The following is an 18,328-nucleotide window of genomic DNA, read 5'->3' as shown; positions in this document are numbered from 1 at the left end:
CTATATGACAATTTCCGTGAGTCAGTTCAGTCAGTCAACTATCTTGCCAACTAACCCACTAAAATTGTACAAACGACCTATGTCTTCTACCGATGAAACACGGCTATAGTACTTAGTACAAGTCTCTATATGACCCTTGATGCTCTGTCTCGAGGTCTTTGACTTGGAACGATTCAGACCGATCCTTAGGAGTTGGTTTCATAGTTAACAAACCTATGTGCAACCCAACTCTACGGGTTTTACGTTTCGATCTGTGGGCATTTTATTGTGACATTGAAACCCCGTTCAACATCAGTGCTAAACACAACGAAACACATTACTAACTTGATGAATTCTTATCGTAGTCATCAATTTAATATTATTTGATAAGGATTGATGAATGGCAAACAATCAATTCAATTGTCTTTTAATCACCCATTCCAACATATATATGGTGGCGGTGACGGCCAACCATTATCTTAGTGGCCACGACGACTGTCGTTGCCAACCTCTAGGCGACGACGACTGTTGCTCAAAGAAGAAACGGGCGTCTCCGTTCTCAGGGTAGGCTAACAATGAAGCCATTTTTCTTCTCTCAGTCTAAAGCTAGCCGCCATCGTCCTAGTTGGGCGACGGTGGTGCTCATTTTTTATGGGACCTGTCAACCAGACAGAGGCAACATCTCCCCCTTTTGTGTTGGGTGACAACAATGTCACCGTTTCTACCATATACATATTTTATATGTAATATATATTTTTCTGCAACTTTAGACAATATCCAGCAAATTAAAAAAGTTAAAGGGACATTTTGGAACACTAGGAAGTAAAAGGACTAAAACTGCAAATGGCTAAAGTTAGAGGAATGATAATGCCTTTAATCCTAACTATTATTAACCACGATTAAATAAAAACGATATAAAAATATAGTTTTTTCACAATGAAAAAATTATTTTCAATGGCTAAGAGTCATGGTAAAAATATATGCGATGATTTTAGGTTTGACAAACGTTTTAGCTTCCCTCACAAAAATTATAATTAACAACCGTTGCATGACTATAATTAATGATTATTTATTGTGATTATTATTTTTAATTATAATAATTAACCATTGTTAAAATATTATATTTATTATAGTGTAGGTACCATCACATAATAGTAGCCCGGCTCAAATGTTCAAAGAAACTTATACCATCACATAGCACGTCGGAAATAAGTAAAGTGTCTGCCAACTATAATAATAGTATGTTTTCAAACATTAAGTTGTATATTACGTTCTCACTATTATCATACAACGACAACTATTATGCCTTTGTAATATACACACATATTACTGAAAGGCAAAAAGTTGGTTCTGTGAAACTCCAAACTTATTTATCCATTGAAAACACGCTTATTCACTGCTACTAATGCTAATTTAACTTATTACAGATAGCTTTTGGCCATCAAACACAATGGATTTTTCTTCTGAGTTACTAATCCAGGTACAAAATCCATATCAACATCATCTTCCACCATCCCAGGCGGCAATTCCCAGTTGAACGAGTACAGCAGATTAGCAAGCACCGCCTCCACTTCTGCAGTCCCCAAGGTCATTCCAGGGCACACTCTTCGCCCCGACCCAAATGGAAGAAACTCGAAATCCTGCCCCTTATAGTCCACGTTACTGTTCAAGAATCTTTCGGGCAAGAACTCATCCGGGTTCTCCCAAAAATTCGGGTCTCTGGCGATTTTCCAGACATTCACGTAAACTATGGTGTTAGGTTCAATTTCGTATCCATCTATAATGCTGGTTTTGGTTGTCAATCTGGGTAGTGCGAGTGGACTTGGTGGGTAAAGTCTGAGAGTTTCTTTCACAACAGCCTTAAGATAGGGAAGTTTGAGTATATCCTCTTCTGCAACGCTACCTTTCTCTCTGACCAGAGTTCTGATTTCTTGTTGCACTTTGTTTAGTACTTGAGGCTTCTTGATCAGAGCTGTCATTGCCCATGTTATAGTAGTTGCGCTCGTCTCTGTGCCAGCTACGAATATGTCCTGCAAGTTTGAGGATGTGGGGAAAATAGAATGATTAGTTTGTTTTTGATAATTACTTTATTGTCCGAAGGATAAGAATGTCTGTGTTCTTCGTTTTGGTTCGTACAAATGTCTTTGTTAAATACAAGTACTTTAGTCTTTTACATATATATATATATATATATATAATCAAATGCAATACTAAGGCGCTGCTCACATGGGGGGATTGGGCTGCATTATTTTCTTCCCTTCCAGCCGCCTCCTATATATTTAGATAATATTTATTGATTTAATTCAAATTATGTGCTTTTGTTTCTAGAAAATGAGGAAATTAATTAATGCAACATATATATAATATTATTTTCCATCTACTGTTTTGAAATGAAGTACTTATCATATTGACTTGAAATATTTAATGATTTAAAACTTGCATTTGTTTTTCTCTATCTTTTAATTTAGTTAATTTGTTGTCATGAATTTGACTTAAGTTAATTATTATATAAAATCAATATATGCATTATATATGTGTGTTTGGTCAAGTCAAGCCCTTTGTTTAAAAAGTTCGATCGGACCTGTGATCCAATAAGACGATTGATAATTTGTCCTGTTGAATCTTGATTTCATCTTCAAAACATTTGATGAAATTATAACACGTACCAAGAGTACTCCCTTGACATGTTCCCAATTAATTTGAATCGACGAGGAGCGATCTTCTTTCAACTGAATGAGTAGATCAAGAATGTCTCCGTTCATGGACTCGGGCCTATTCGGGCTCAGATGCTGCTCAATCACCTCTTCCAAAAATGAATCCAAATCCTTACACGTCTTCTCCAGTCGGGAAATCGTACCACAAAGCTTGTCAATCCAACCCAATCGAGGAAAATATTCCCCCACCCGTCCTCCTCATCGTACCTCTTCCCCAGTGCAATCCTACATATCAGGCCGCTCGACAACAACATCGCTGCTTCATTAATGTTAACGGGTTGTTGCGCGTTGGCCCGTCTGGAAATTTGTTGCACCATGCGGGCCACTTCGTCTTCTAGAACAGGGCGGAAAGATTTCACTTGTTTGAGCGTGAAGAGGCGAAGAACGACCATTTTCCGCATTTCTCTCCAGTACTCTGTGTACGGTGAGAAGGCGATGTCGTGGTTGTTGTAAGTGAGTTTGCGCGAGGTAATGAAAGAGGGCCTGCTTGAAAATGCGACGTCGTTGTGCTTCAAAGCCTCTTTGGCCACTGGGGCCGAGGAAATAACGATCACGGGCTTTCCGACGAGCGTCATGGACATAAGCGGGCCATACTTGTTTGAGAGTTTTGCCAGGCGGAGATGGAGATTTTCGGGGTTGAATTGGAGGAAGTTGCCGAATAAGGGAAGGCCCGGAGGCCCTGGAGGACGCGGGAGCTTTCGACCAGCCGTGCTCTTGCGGCGTCGTCGGGTAAGTAGGAAAACAAGGATGACTAGTGAGAGAGCTATGAGGAGAGAGGTCGACATTTTGAAGCTTCGTTTTGTGAGGTGTATGAGATTGATTTTTCGTATTTGGTTTTGTGCTTCATAGTAATGTATTTATAGACATGGACGAGTCCACTTTGAATAGAGCAAAAAATGAATTGGAAATTAAGGGATCGAATCAAATTTAAATTAATTATAGGGATACTTTTCTCGTCTAAAATTTGGTGTAATTAGAAGTAAATTTTTTATAGTTTAGAAAATTATATTTAGCACCCTTGAAGTTTGGTATAATTACACATAGACTCTCTAAAATTTGAAAAATTATATCTAACACCCCTAAAATTTGCTTTCGTTTAACAAATAAGTCCACTCGTTGGTTAAAATTTACCGAATTTGCCGATATTAACAAAAAAAATCAGAAAAAAATCTATATTAATCATTGATTGACTTACTACTGATTTATTACGGGCCAAATAAATTTTTTTATGATCAAATTACCTTCATACGTCTTCACGCGTTAATGAATGTGAGAAGGTATATTTTCACCGTTATAAGAGTTGTTTAGTCCGAGAAAAAATATTTAACTTATAATAAATTAGTAATCAGTCAATTGAGGCAATATCAATTTTCATTCTATTTTTTTTTGTTAATATTAGTATATTCAGTTAATTTCAACTAATAAAGGGACTTATTTATTAAATAAAAGCAAACCTAAAAAATATTAAATATAATTTTTATTGATGAATTTAAAATTATCACTTAATGTTCTATCAATGATATAATTTTTATATCGTAGTGTTAAAGGAAATTCAAAACAAGATGATCCATTCTTGTCCGGATTCCTAAAATAACTAATCAATGATATAATACTTATATCGTAGTGTTAAAGGAAATTCAAAACAAGATGATCCATTCTTGTCCGGATTCCTAAAATAACTTTGATGATTCACATCCAATATTCAAAATGAAAGACTTTTGTGATGATTATTGGAACAAATCCAAAAGTCAAAAACAAAAAAAAAAAAATAATAAACATCAGCTCTGACTCTCCCATAATATATTTGAAGTTTGTAGACTATAAGTAGCTCTATCTCTGAATCAGTCGTTATTACAGTTTTTCTCTAAAAATATTTAAATTTACATCTACGCCCTCATTATTCATTTATAACTATCCTCCTTTTGCTAGAATTTGGACGAAAAATATTAATATCAGCAAAATAACTACAAAACCTTTCATTTTACCCCTTATTCATCATTGCACTAAGAATATTTTTGGTTTGTATGGAGCTAAACATAATATAGATATATATATATATATTGTTGAAAGGATATAATTATAATAAAATATATCATGTTTTCGAATTATAATTGGATAATAACTATTGATAAATGAAAAATTAGTCAATTTTTTTTTTTGGTATGTAAGGAGGTAAACATAACATATATAAAGTCGAAAGGATATAATTGCAATAAAATATATTATTTCCGAAGTATAGCTATTGGATAAAAAATAACCGTTTATAAAAAAAAAAATAGTCATTTTCTTTGTACTTTTTTCAACTGTTGTTTTTCATATAAGTGTTAAATGCATTTTTGGTCTTATAACTTAGGTTATTTGGTATTTTTGTTTTTCAACTTTCTATAGGATAGCATTTTAGCCTTGTATTTCATGTGACTTTTTGATACCGGGGGTACTAAACCTATTGGCTAATTTTCTGTGGCATTTTTGTTATTTAACTTCTAGGATAACATTTTGGTCCTTCATCTTTCTAATTTTTACAATTTTAGTTATTATTTTTTCCGGAATTCACCCTTCTTAATGGTGAAGGTGAACTTCAAAAAATTAAGAAAAAGCACTAAAATTGCAAGAATTAGAAAAATACGGGACCAAAATGCTACTCCAGAAAGGTAAAGGACGAAAACACTAAATAACCTAAGTTAAAGGACAAAAAAATGCATTTAATCCTTCCATATAAAGTACCATATATTGCTTTGTCAGTAATTAACAACTAATTATTTGTGGTACACCCTATGTGTGTGCAAATTGTATACTACTATTTAAAATTAAGTACTTATAAAATATTTATTATTAAATAAAGTTGATACAAAATAATAAGTTAACATTAAATTTATAAGAAAATTGTGACAAAAAAAATGCATGAAAATTAAAAAAAAAAAAAGAAATAACTATCACTAAAAGTTAATAAAAAGATAGTGGGGATTGAGAAGTTAGATAAATAAATAAAAAAATAAATTAAATATTAAAAAATTAGATCAATAAAAAAGAGACATTAAGAAGATGTTCTCCCTTAATATATAGTACAGATTGAAAATACCATGGAAATATAACTAGTATTGCTATATTTGAAGTCAACGTGAGATAAATATCCGGTGAAAAAACAAACAACGGTGTTAACCTTACAACACATATAAGAATTAAAAAAATCATTAAAACATTACTAGGTTTTTTCATTTAATTACCAACTACTACTTAATACTATTCAATGAATAAAACTCAGGAATAATAATTTATTACAATTACACCCTTTTAACTTTATAAATATTATTTTTGCCCCTTATAAGTATAAAAACATTATTAGGGCAATGCGGAATAACGTGTAAAATTGAAAGTTTATATAATTTATTTACTCACGCAATATTTTTTATTCAAATCTTAATAAAAGGTGGATCATTATGAACAGAGAATTCTCAACGGAGTAGAAGCGTAATTTTAAAATTTTCTTTAAGGAACAATGTAATTCCATATTTTCAGGAGAGGTCAAATATAATTAACTACTGTTAATTGATCTACCTAATTATTATTAAAATAATTTTGGCCAAACATTTCAAATGGAGAGATTTTTTTTCTTATTATTTTTTAATTACATGCATCATCTCTTCGAAGAAAAAAATAAAAAATTACGTCAGTTGTACCATAAAATTCAAGCTGAGAAGGAGGATTTAGAACTAAAATTCAGAAAATAATTAACAAGTGGTAATTAGTTATGTTGAAGGGCAGGTTTTGGGTAAATGGTCGACGGCGTGAGTAGTGGACAAACATTAAACAAACGGAAGGTCAACCAAAAGTCTCTGTCTGCTGCTTGTGTTGTTGGAAGGCGTCATTCGACTGATAGTTAAGCTAAGTAGCAATTAATTACTGGGTGATTAAACTAAACACTCCACTGATTTGCGGCTCAGCATCTCCTACGGCACAGATTATATTGGAAAATCGTGGGCGTATGCGTAAGTGGAGATGGGTCTGTTAGATCAAAAACCTTCTCATTAACATTCACGGTACTATTATATATATATATATGAATACGTACGGCTCTTGATATTTCTTTTTAATGTTCATTATGCTATATATTTTTGTATCCCTATGATGGTTTGTAATTATAATAGTTATTAGTGTAGTTTGTAACTATAATTTTGGTGGCGTGTAAATATCACTATGTATTGTATTTGTAAGAGAAGCTTTTGAGAGAATAAGAATGTGATTTGGAGGTGAATACATATATTGTTTTCTTTATATTCTATTAGGAGTGATGGGCTAATAAACTTAGAATTTCTCTAAGTTTATAATACGTTATCAGCACGACGTTACGTTCGATCAAAATAGAATGTTATTTTTTCTAGTATAATTCTTAGTCTTTGTTTATTTACCTCTACAATATCATAGTTACTTTTATTCTTGAATAATAAAATATGAGTAATTATATTCTATATATTTTAATGTCTCCTATAAATAAAAAAAAGAATCTATTATATCTGATATTGCCTCCAAAAATAGGCATACAATTCTTGATTTCATCGCTTGAAATGGATGTGTTCTATAAAATTTCATTAAACTTCCTAAAGTAAGTAATGAGTTAAAATCATTGTCACTAGTAGGTGAAATATTTTGTACCAATTATTTGTAATATCATCCTTAAGCGATGATAAGTATAATGATTTGATCAAAAAGCCCGAGACTTCTTCATTTATTTAAATGATTCTTGATAATTTTGTCTGATATTATAGTATAGTTATTGTTATTAAAGTATGATTTGTCTATCTATTTATCTACTAATGATTTGTCACATTTTATATACAAGACCTCGGCGCAAATGCGATCAACGCAATTGTGAGACAGACAGACAGACATTTTTAATAAGTTTTTTATTGTAATTTTATAATAAATTGATTGTAATGTTTTTAATAGATAAATTTTTAGCATTGATTGTAATTTAGAAAATGTTTGAATTTTATAATTAAATAATTAATATACATATATATAATGTTTTAAGAAAAAATTGATTCGTGGACTTGGAGTCGCGGACTTTGTACACAACTTCGAGTCATTGCCAGCGTCTACGACTCGACTTGTTTTTTTTAAAAAAAAATGACAAGTCATGGACAATCACTACAAAAGAAGGCGGGACTTGTGGCTGGTTTTGGAATTTTTTTTTTTGAACGAATTTGGAATGGATGGAAATCCATCCCTGCAGTTGGCGTTAACAAAAATTTAAGAACGATTTATGAAAAACTATTCCAACTTGGGATGATAATTGTACCGATCATTGAAAACCATTTCTAATATCGATTTAGTCTAAAAAAATTTTAATTAAGGAATTGGAATGGTTAGGGACGGGTTTTAGAATGGTTACTTATGTTTTTTAATTAGGTAAAATTTTGAAACAGTATTTATATACTCGTGATTTAATTTTGGAACTATTTTTTTCAATTGGGATCAATTTAGGAATGGTGTTTGGAACAATTTTTTTCAACAGGTTACTGAATTAGGAAAACATTTGTAAAACTGTTTTAGTAATAGCATTAAGAACGATTTATATAATTTGGAACACATGTTAGATACTGATTAGTAATTCTATTTGGAACAGTTATATATTAATTGGGAACCATTCATCCAATTTAGAATACCTTTTTGGCGCAATTTGGAACAGTTATGTATAAATTGGGAACCATTCATCCAATTTAGAATACCTTTTTGGCGCAGTTTTTATAACGGGTTTTTATAAGTTTGTAACATTTTCTTTAGCATTACTAAACCCGTTCCTAAGTTTTGAATTTTACAATTTTTTATAAATTATTTATATATTTAATGAATTTGAATAAATGAAAAAATTTACACATTTTAATAAATTTTCAAATGTAATTAATTTAATTTAATGAAATTTGAATTAATTTTATCTGTAAATTTAATTAATTGAATAAATATAAAATAATAGAATTTAATCAACATTATGAAATAATAGTAATAAAAAATATTATATTAATATAAAAAAATATTTAATTATAAAAATAAAAGAATATAAAACCTTATTTAAATGGTCCCCGTCAACGTCCTCCTAATTCTCGACCGGGGGATTCTTTGGAGGCCATGCTGTAGTGGATGAGGAGGCCCGCATCTCCTGCATCATGTCCATCATGTTAGCCATCATCGTCTTGAGACGGCCGATGCAGTCCTCCATGGCTGGGTTTGGCAGTGGTGATGGTGATGTAAATATGCGGCTAGAGACGTGGGCCTTAGAACCAAGGCGGAATACTCGGCCCTTGATCCTGCCCCCGACTGCAGCTAGCTACATCTGTTGCTCCATCATCGCCATTGAAGCCTCGGACTCGGCAGGGGCACTGAGATCATCGTAGTTGATGAGGAATTGTTGAGAAATTAGCAGTAGTCGAGAAGAAATTACGTAAGAGATCATCCAGAGAATTAGCGAAAAATCATGTCGATAATGCAAGTTCAAACTTAATTTTCAAAGTTATAGAAGTATAACTTTCAAACTTAATTTTAATTAGAGAGAGAATAGAGAGAGAATAAGAAAAATTGAAGAAGATAGTGAGATTAAATAGAAAGAGAGGAACACATTTATATAAAAGAATCAGAACGGTCTTAGCAACAGGCAAAGGAACACATAAATAACCGTTACAAAGTAGCCGTTATTCCTACTTCAGGAACCATCATTGACACAATTTTTGGAATGGTTTATTCGACTGTTGAAATATAGCCGTTGAAGATCAGTTGAAAAGGACTCAGTAACGCATAGAAAATAATTTAAAGGAACCGTTCCAATTTATACCACATTTTAAAACGGTTTTAGATACCATTGCTTTTCAAACAAAACTCATATTTTCGAACGATTTTTGGCGTATTTTATTAACAGTATACAACGACCATTCCAAATTATACATCATTTAGGAATACATTTTTAAGCTGTTAATTTTGGAACATATTGTGCATCCGATATAGGAACAGTTACATTATGCCCGTTCTTAAATGTAATATAGTGCTCCAAACTGAGTTCCAATGATTTTTTGCTACCATTCAGGCACGGAATATGGAACAAGTTTAGTAATTATTCCTTTGGAACTCAATTTGAAACGATTGGATCGTTCCAAGCTTATAACCCAAAAAAAATATTCCACCTGACGTCATCTTTCAATATTTATTCCTCATATATTCATCTTGGAACGGTCCTTGGAACGGGTTCGCTGACCGTGCCAAATCTCGCCTTTTTTGTATTGCATGTCCAAAACTTGACACAAAAATATTAAAACTTTTGGTTTGATTATATTTTAGTTATTTCTTTAATAATATAAAAATAATTAAACTACCGTTTGTAAATGGAGAATACTCAGAGTATAATTTTAAAAAAAAAAAAACTTAAGAAAACTATAATTTCATAATTTTAAAGAAAGTTAAATATAATTAACTCTAAATATAAACAACTCAATCGCCTCGAATGTGAATGCATATATAATGTATATATAATGATGTAACTGCTGATAATTGATTTACCTAATTATTATTAAAATAATTTTGGCCAAACATTTCGAATGGAGAGAACTTTTTTTTTTTGTTATTGTTCTTTAATTATATCATCTCTTAGAAAAAAAAGGAAAAAAAACTACGTCATTTCTACCGCAAAATTCAAGAGTTTAGAATTAAAATTTCGAAAATAATGAACTAGTTGTGCAAGTGGTAATTACGTACAAAGGTAGGTTTTGCTTAATTGGTCTACGGCGTGAGTAGTGGGACAAACATCTATCTATCTATCTACTAATGATTTGTCATATTTTATATATTTTTCCTTTTTTTATGGTATTAATTGCACCCTTTTTATATGATAATAAATTCAAATTAAATTTCTTGAACATCATATTATTAATTAGAAAATTATAATAATATCGTCGAAAACTTATTATTAGGATAACTTGAGCAAGACAAAAGCTTAATGTTTGGATTCGTTTTTTAAGTGTTTTGCTGTGTTTTATGAAGATAGAGAGAGAAAAATAAAAATAAATAAGTGTGTGTTAGAAATAGTATGTTTGTTTGAATTTATTTTAGAAGATAATTTAAAATAAGTATTGTATGTTTAATATTGTGTTTTGGAAGACAAAAATTACTATTCATTGTCAATTCATAGTCAAATTATGTTTTTTTATATATATTTATGTATACATATGTATTTATGCTAAAACAGTTTAAAACACCTAAATAAGGTGTTTTTTAATGATGGCAAACATTGAGTATGTTTTGACTCGTTTGGAAAATAATTTAAAAATGAAAACAAACATAGCGAAGAATTTTGGGTAAAGGTGCCGGCAAACTTTTTCATGAATTTCCGTGACCAACAAACATGTGTCACATCCAAGGTACCACTATTGTTAATTATTTTCATATACCAAAGCACTTAAACATAATAAAATAAAACAGCAAATATAACCCGTGTTGATTTGGTTCAACAGGATAAGAACCCATGTTGAATCAATTTGTTATTCTAATCATAAGTTGTACATGCTCAAATTATACAATCATAATTATTTTGTCTTTTTAATTATATGCGTACATACAACTGAAAGCTGCTTCTTTATAATTCTCACAATCCCACATTGCTTATCTATTAAAAAACGAACTTATTCACCAGTAATAACGACGCCAACTTACTTATTACAGATAGCTTTTGGCCATCAAATAGAGTGCATTTTTCTTATGAGTAGTAATTCCAGGCAAAAAGTCCATATCAACGTCATCTTCTACCATTCCAGGCGGCAATTCCCAGTGGAAGCAATACAGAATATTAGCAAGCGACACCTCCACTTCTGCAGTCCCCAAGGCCATTCCAGGGCACACTCTTCGCCCCGACCCGAATGGAAGAAACCCGAAATCTTGGCCTTTAAAGTCCACGCTACTGTTCAAGAATCTTTCGGGCAAGAACTCATCCGGGTTCTCCCAAAAATCCTTGTCTCGGCTAATCGCCCAAACGTTCACGTAAACTATGGTGTTGGGTTCAATGTCGTATCCATCTATGACGCTGCTTTTGATTGTCAGTCTGGGCAGTGAGAGTGGAGCTGGTGCGTACAGTCTCAGAGTCTCCTTCACCACCGCTTTAAAATAGGGAAGTTTTTGTATATCATCTTCGGCTACGCTGCCTTTCTTTCCGACCACAGATCTGATTTCTTGTTGCACTTTGTTCAGTACTTGAGGCTTCTTGATCAGAGCTGTCATTGCCCATGTTATTGTAGCTGCAGTTGTGTCTGTTCCGGCTACGAACATGTTCTGCAAGTTGAGGATGTGGGAGAGAAGGAATGATTAGTATGTCTATGTTCTTTCTTTTCCCCTCCCCCGTGCGCCCTATTTTCTTATTCCATTTAAATTTATCATATGACTCATTTAAATATATACTCAAAATTAACTGTATAATTTAGATTAATATATCCGAACCATACATTCATCAATATATAATATGAGAAGGACTTAATAGTTTTTAATGTCGGATAGAATTGACCTTCAATTATTTGGTTGTTTCCAATGATGTGGTGATGCGAACATAATATATAAGTATATTTTTAGTTCTCTAAATTTTTATTTTTGGATTTGTCCCTGCCGGCCAGCTCCACCAATTTAACTTGGGATCGGCCATGCATGACTCCAATTTGATTTTCACCTAAAGATTGAAAAGAAAAATATCTGTGCTAATAGGAAAAAATTGGTGAACCGGTAGAAAAAGAATCAATTTCCAAAATTAAATTAATTTATAGCCTTAATTCTAAATTAAACTAGTAAATGTTTATTAATTAAATCAAATTATGTGCCTTTTTTTAAAATTCAAAATCCTTAATTTAATCTAGTTTTTATTCGAAATATGAATCATGCCATTTCTTATTTTATAATATATGACTTGATAATTAAAATTGAGGATATATAACAAATTAAAGAGAAAAAGTAAATGAGAAATTAATTAATGCAGCATATCAAAAATCTTATTTTCTACCAACTATTTTCCAGAGAAGTACTTATCATATTTAATTATTTAAAATTTGTATCTTTTTTTATTTAGTTAATTGATATATGTGTATGTATACATATTTATATAGTCAACCGGTGTGTAATTTGCCCGGTTGGGTCTTGGACCGATTTTCAAAACATTTGATGAAAGTATAACACGTACCATGAGTACGCCCTTGATATGATCCCAATCAATTTGAACCGTCGACGACCGATCTTCTTTCATCTGAATTAGCATATCAAGAATGTCTCCGTTCATAGACTCGGGCCTATTCGGGCTCAGATGCTCCGCGATCATCTCTTCATACAATGAATCCAAATCCTTGAACGCCTTCTCAAGCTGAGAAACCTTACCACACAGTCTGTCAATCCAGCCCAGCCATGGAGAATAATCACCAAAGAAAATTTCCACCGACACCAACTGAAGCAGCTGCAGAATCCTGTCGAACCTCCTCTTTTCCGGCCCGTTCTCCTCGTCGTACCTCTTCCCCAGTGCAAACCTAGATATCATCCTGCTCGACAACGACAACGCTATTTCATTAATGTTAACGGGCTGATGCGCGTTGGCCCGTCTGGAAATCTCTTTCACCATGCGGGCCACTTCTTCTTCTCGAGCAGGGCGGAAAGAGTTCACTTGTTTGACCGTAAAGAGGCGAAGAACGACCATTTTCCGCAGTTCTCTCCAGTACTCTGTGTACGGTGACATGGAGATGTCACTGTTGTTGTAAGCCACTTTGCGCGATGCAATGGTAGAAGGCCTGCTCGAAAATGCAAGGTCATTGTACTTCAAAGCCTCTTTGGCCACTCGGGCCGATGAAATCACAACCACGGGCTTTCCGACGAACGTCATGTACATAAGCGGGCCGTACTTTTCTGAGAGTTTTGTCAGGCGGAGATGGAGATCGGAGGGGTTGTATTGGAGCAAGTTCCCGAGGAAGGGAAGGCCAGGAGGCCCCGGAGGACGCCGGAGTTTTCGACCAGCCGGGCTGTTGCGGCGTCGTCGGACTAGTAGGAAAACAAGGATGATTAATGAGAGAGAGATAAGGAGAGGTATCGACATTTTGAAGCTTAGTTTTGTGAGGTGAGGGCACTTCTTCTTTGTCTTTGGTTTTGTTCTTCATAGTCATGTATTTATTGACATGGAGGAGCCGGCTTTGAGTAGAGCAAAAAATTAATTGGAAATTCAAGAGTTCAACTTAAACTAATTGGGAAAATTGTAATTTTAGTCCTGTAATTTAAGGATGGAATTTTTAGTTCTGTATAAATTATCTTTCACAATTTAGTTCTATAACTTTATAATTTTAGCAATTTTAGTCCTTTTTCCGGCCAATTTGACCGTCTTGCAATTTTAGTTATGTAAATAAATTCATGAAGAACAAAAAATGACAACTCTCCAAATTATAGGACCAAAAAAGTCAACGCCCCCTAAGTTACAGGACTAAAATTACAATTTAATTGGGTCATCTGCAAGTCACGTGCAATTTTCCGACCAAATTGGCCGGCAAAGAATGAAAATTGTTAAATTTTTAAACTTATAAGACTAAATTACAAAAATCAAGTTGTGCAGGACCAAAATTACCATCCCATAAGTTATAGAACTAAAATTATATTTTTCTCAAATTAATTATATGATATATGAATCACGCTAACATATAAATTTTAGTAAAATTAGTCAATGTGTGAGTAGTATTAAGATAAGTTTTGGACGCATTTAATTCGTTTTGACTTATTTGTTTGTGTAGACTATAAGTACGTACCTCTTCATAAAAATAAAAGTAAAACTTTATTTCTTACATTATAAATTATTCTAAATTTAAATATTATGATAAATCAATATTATTTAACACTAGAAAAAAACTTTTATCATAATTTTCCGTTATAACTAATTAATGTTTTGATATCGTTTGTAAAAAAACCGTTAATATATCAATGGTTGAACAATTCAAATAAATTTATATTTGATTAAGAGTAGTTGAATAAATGAATCTTAATTACTAGTTAATAAAATAACCATAGAATAAAAAAAATATCCCTTTCCATTTGATGTAGGTCGCGCGAAATCAGGATTTCCGGGTCGGATCGCTTGGTTGAGGTCGTTGATTCCCTCTTTCGAGCTACCTGTTGTGGATTCTGAGAACACAACAAACGTAAAACTAGCCGAGAAGCCCTCGACGATGGCCCTTTGATGCTTAAGTTAGAAAAGGTGGGGTCAAAAATATGATAACGAGATCGAGTGAGATCACAAATATAGCGGTAAAATGGAGTGGTGAAAAACGTATCTGAATAATCATAAATGAGACTATTTAAACTTGTACGGTACCCTCTGTTTATGCGACACGTAGCACCAATAGGAGCGAGCCACGTCACCCCCTATAAAAGCCTGATGTCGCCGCTGCTGTCCCTGCGCAATGGGCCCCACGCGAGCAGCCCTAGGATACATAAAAAGCTGATGATAAATAAAAGGGTATTTTAGTAATTATGTAACTTCCCTTATCACCATTACATCATTATCCTCGCCATTCAAAGAAATTTATTTTTACTTAAAATAAAGTAGCATAGAACTTGTGGTATGCACTTATAGATATTTTTTATAGTATATGGTGCTATAAATGAATCTTTACACAAAATAAAATTTTTATCTTTAATGAATAAAATATAGTAGTTTTGAATAGATAGATCGGCTTTAAATGAATTTTTTACACAAAATAAAATTTTTATCTTTAACGAATAAAATATAGTAGTTTTGAATAGATAGATCGGCTTTTATATAAATCTAACCCTATATAAAAATAAGAAAAATGAATTAGTTAAATGTATTGTTTGTTTATATAATTCACCTTCCTCATCAACTATATTAAAGTACATAAGAGTAAAAATTATTTTAGTACCTAAGTTTTTGTGTTATTTTTAGATACACGAGTTTATACAAAAGATATAATTGATACTTAAATTTCTTCATAAATGTTAAATTGATACATAAATATTTATAAATTTTCTAGTTGGTACAGGAGTTTTTATATAAAAGTTAAATGGATGCATATTTTTATTTAGAACGTTTTATAATAACAAAATTACCTCTTTTATTATAACTTAATTTTTATATAAATCTATTTATTTATAAGCACAATATAGTCCTATGATATTAAATAAATTGTACTATTATAACAATTTTCAATGAGAATGATGAATAATAGTAAATTAGTTTAGTATATATGAATATTTCATTCAATAACTAAAATTAGCATTTAATAGATTGAGTAGGAAGTGATGGTTTCAAAATAAAGCTGAACACATTTTAACCAAAAGTAATTTTTTGAATTTAATTTGTAAGACATTATAATTTAAGAAAAAATATAGTAAGACAAATAAACTAATAATAAAAAAATAATTTCACCAATCTTTTTCTTATGTTCTAATTTGTAGAAATTAAATATAAATTTCATCCCCATTTCTATTCATTTATATTTTTAATAACTATCTACATTATCAAGGTGGCTTTATTTTTATTTATTGATTTAAATTGTGAACTTTAATTACGCTTCTCAGTCTAATTATTTATATCATGTAACCTTTTAATGTTATTTTTATATAATAATAAAATTATATTATTCTATTATTTTTTGTAAATACTATAACTTTAAAGTAATTAAAAGTAAAATTTATTTTATACTTTTTTAGTTTTAAAATCCAGTACCCTTTTTATTTATAAAAATAGTGGCACCCATCAAGTGTATTTTTAATTTTTTGGGTCAGTAAAGGATAAAATATTTATATATTACTATTTACTAATATTTTTACTATTATAATTAAAACATGTTATTTATTTAATCATAAAATATACCATGATAATTAAATAAAAATATTTAGGAATAATTTTGATTCAAATGGAGAAAAGAGAAACTAACTTTAGATTAAAGGATATTTTTATCTTTACAAAATATTTTAAGATAGGCATAGGTACCTTTTCGACAATTATGAAGACAGTCAAGTGTCTCTCCAAGAATTTACAAAAACTCATGTATCAATTTGATATTTATAAAAAAAACTCGGGTATCAATTCAATCATTTGTAAAAACTCGTATATCAATTTAATAAATTTAAATAAAAATGTTTATAATCTTTGTGAATGCAAATAGTCCTCTGATTCTTTAATCTGAGGGTTGATCCAAGAACTTAGGTTTGTTCCTGAATTTGATGCGCAAACTCTTTTGGATTTGTGAAAGTAAATTACAAGCTACCTTGATATATAATATTAATGCTTTGAGGTTTGATGTCGACGAAGAAGTGGAACTTTCGGTGCAACACTTCATCGTGGCAGAAAGATTTGCTAGACCTAAGTCCCTTTGGATTTCCTATGTGTTTGTTGTGTGTTGTGATTTGTTGTCTTGTGTGGTGGAAACCTTTTTTTATAGGTATGAGCAATGTTTAGTAGTTTGGGATCACTTCTATTGAGTTTGAACACCATAAACTTTGATATGAATCCATTAATTGACGGGCTGTACTTGAAAATGCTTTAGTTTAATTAGTCAAAGCAATCATCAATATACATAACGCACAACTTTGATATGAATATTTATGTGAATTTGTCATATATTTGAGTAAAGCCCAAAAATCTGTTATGAACTTCAACTTAAAACCCAATTATTAGTCAATTCATTTATTCCGAGATTTTAATGTCAACAATGATAACACAATGCAGAATTCTTGTTATTTTTTCATAAGATCAAAATTACTGTCACTTAAAATTATATTTTCAGTGACGTATTTTAAAATTATCACTTAATATTCTATTAAAAATATTATATTTATATCGTAGTGTTAAAGGAAATTCAAAATTAAATGATCCATTCTTGTCCTGATTCCCAAAATGACTTTGACTATTCACATCCAATAATAAAAAAAAAGACTTTTGTGATGATTATTGGAACAAATCCAAAAGTCAAAAACAAAGAAAAACAAAAATAGCAGCTCTGACTCTCCCATAAAATATTATAAGTAGCTCCATCTTTGAATCAGTCATTCAGAACTATATCTTCTGTATAGATAATTAGTCATTTTTTTTAATACTTTCTTCCACTTGTATATTAAAATATAATTAATTTTTTTTATTCATCAACAATTATTTTATTATCCAGTGACTATGATTCAAGAATAATATTTTATTATAATCATACCCTTTTAATTTAATATATCTTATATTTATTCTCTTACAGATATAAAAATATTATAAGGAGAATGTTGAACGAGGAGTAAAATTGAAAGTTTATATAATTTTTCGGCTAACACAACATTCTCCATGCAAACCTTAACGCAAAGATACAATTGTAAATGGAGAATTTTCGAAGGCGGTGTAAGTGTAATTTTAAGAATTTTTTTAGAAAAACGTAATTTTATATTTTTTAGAAGTGATTTAAATATAATTAATTCTAAAATATAGATAACTTAACTGTACCGTTGTTAATATAAATATGATATAGAGTGATGTAACTGTTGATAATTGATTTTATAATCACATCATGTCTTTGAGGAAAATGACGAAAGTTTACGTCAGTTGTACCACAAAATTCAAGGAAGGAGAATACTAAATTAGCAGAAGACTGTTT

General features: G+C 31.3%; 1 protein-coding gene and 1 pseudogene across 1 annotated transcript; both read right to left on the bottom strand.

Annotated features, from left to right (window-relative positions):
- LOC105172032 lies at positions 1,217-3,545 on the bottom strand (annotated as a pseudogene).
- LOC105171816 (cytochrome P450 71A1-like) lies at positions 11,169-13,845 on the bottom strand. The gene is made up of 2 exons (XM_011093056.2): positions 12,889-13,845; positions 11,169-11,996 (listed from the first exon to the last, which is right to left on the bottom strand). The coding sequence occupies exons 1-2, from the start codon at positions 13,783-13,785 to the stop codon at positions 11,388-11,390; spliced, it is 1,506 nt and encodes a 501-aa protein (XP_011091358.1). The 5' UTR covers positions 13,786-13,845; the 3' UTR covers positions 11,169-11,387.

This window comes from Sesamum indicum, linkage group LG10 (assembly GCF_000512975.1).
Source record: "Sesamum indicum cultivar Zhongzhi No. 13 linkage group LG10, S_indicum_v1.0, whole genome shotgun sequence".
In the NCBI taxonomy this organism is placed as follows: domain Eukaryota; kingdom Viridiplantae; phylum Streptophyta; class Magnoliopsida; order Lamiales; family Pedaliaceae; genus Sesamum; species Sesamum indicum.
The sequence above is the reverse complement of the archived record's forward strand: the minus strand, read 5'-3'. Positions and strand labels throughout refer to the sequence as shown.

Bases quoted from the DNA above. Each gene is read 5' to 3' on its own strand.
- LOC105171816 (XM_011093056.2), bottom strand. From the start codon at position 13,785: ATGTCGATACCTCTCCTTATCTCTCTCTCATTAATCATCCTTGTTTTC. The intron at 11,997-12,888 runs GTACGTGTTATA...CTCAACTTGCAG, and splicing joins ATATCAAGGGCGTACTCATG to AACATGTTCGTAGCCGGAAC.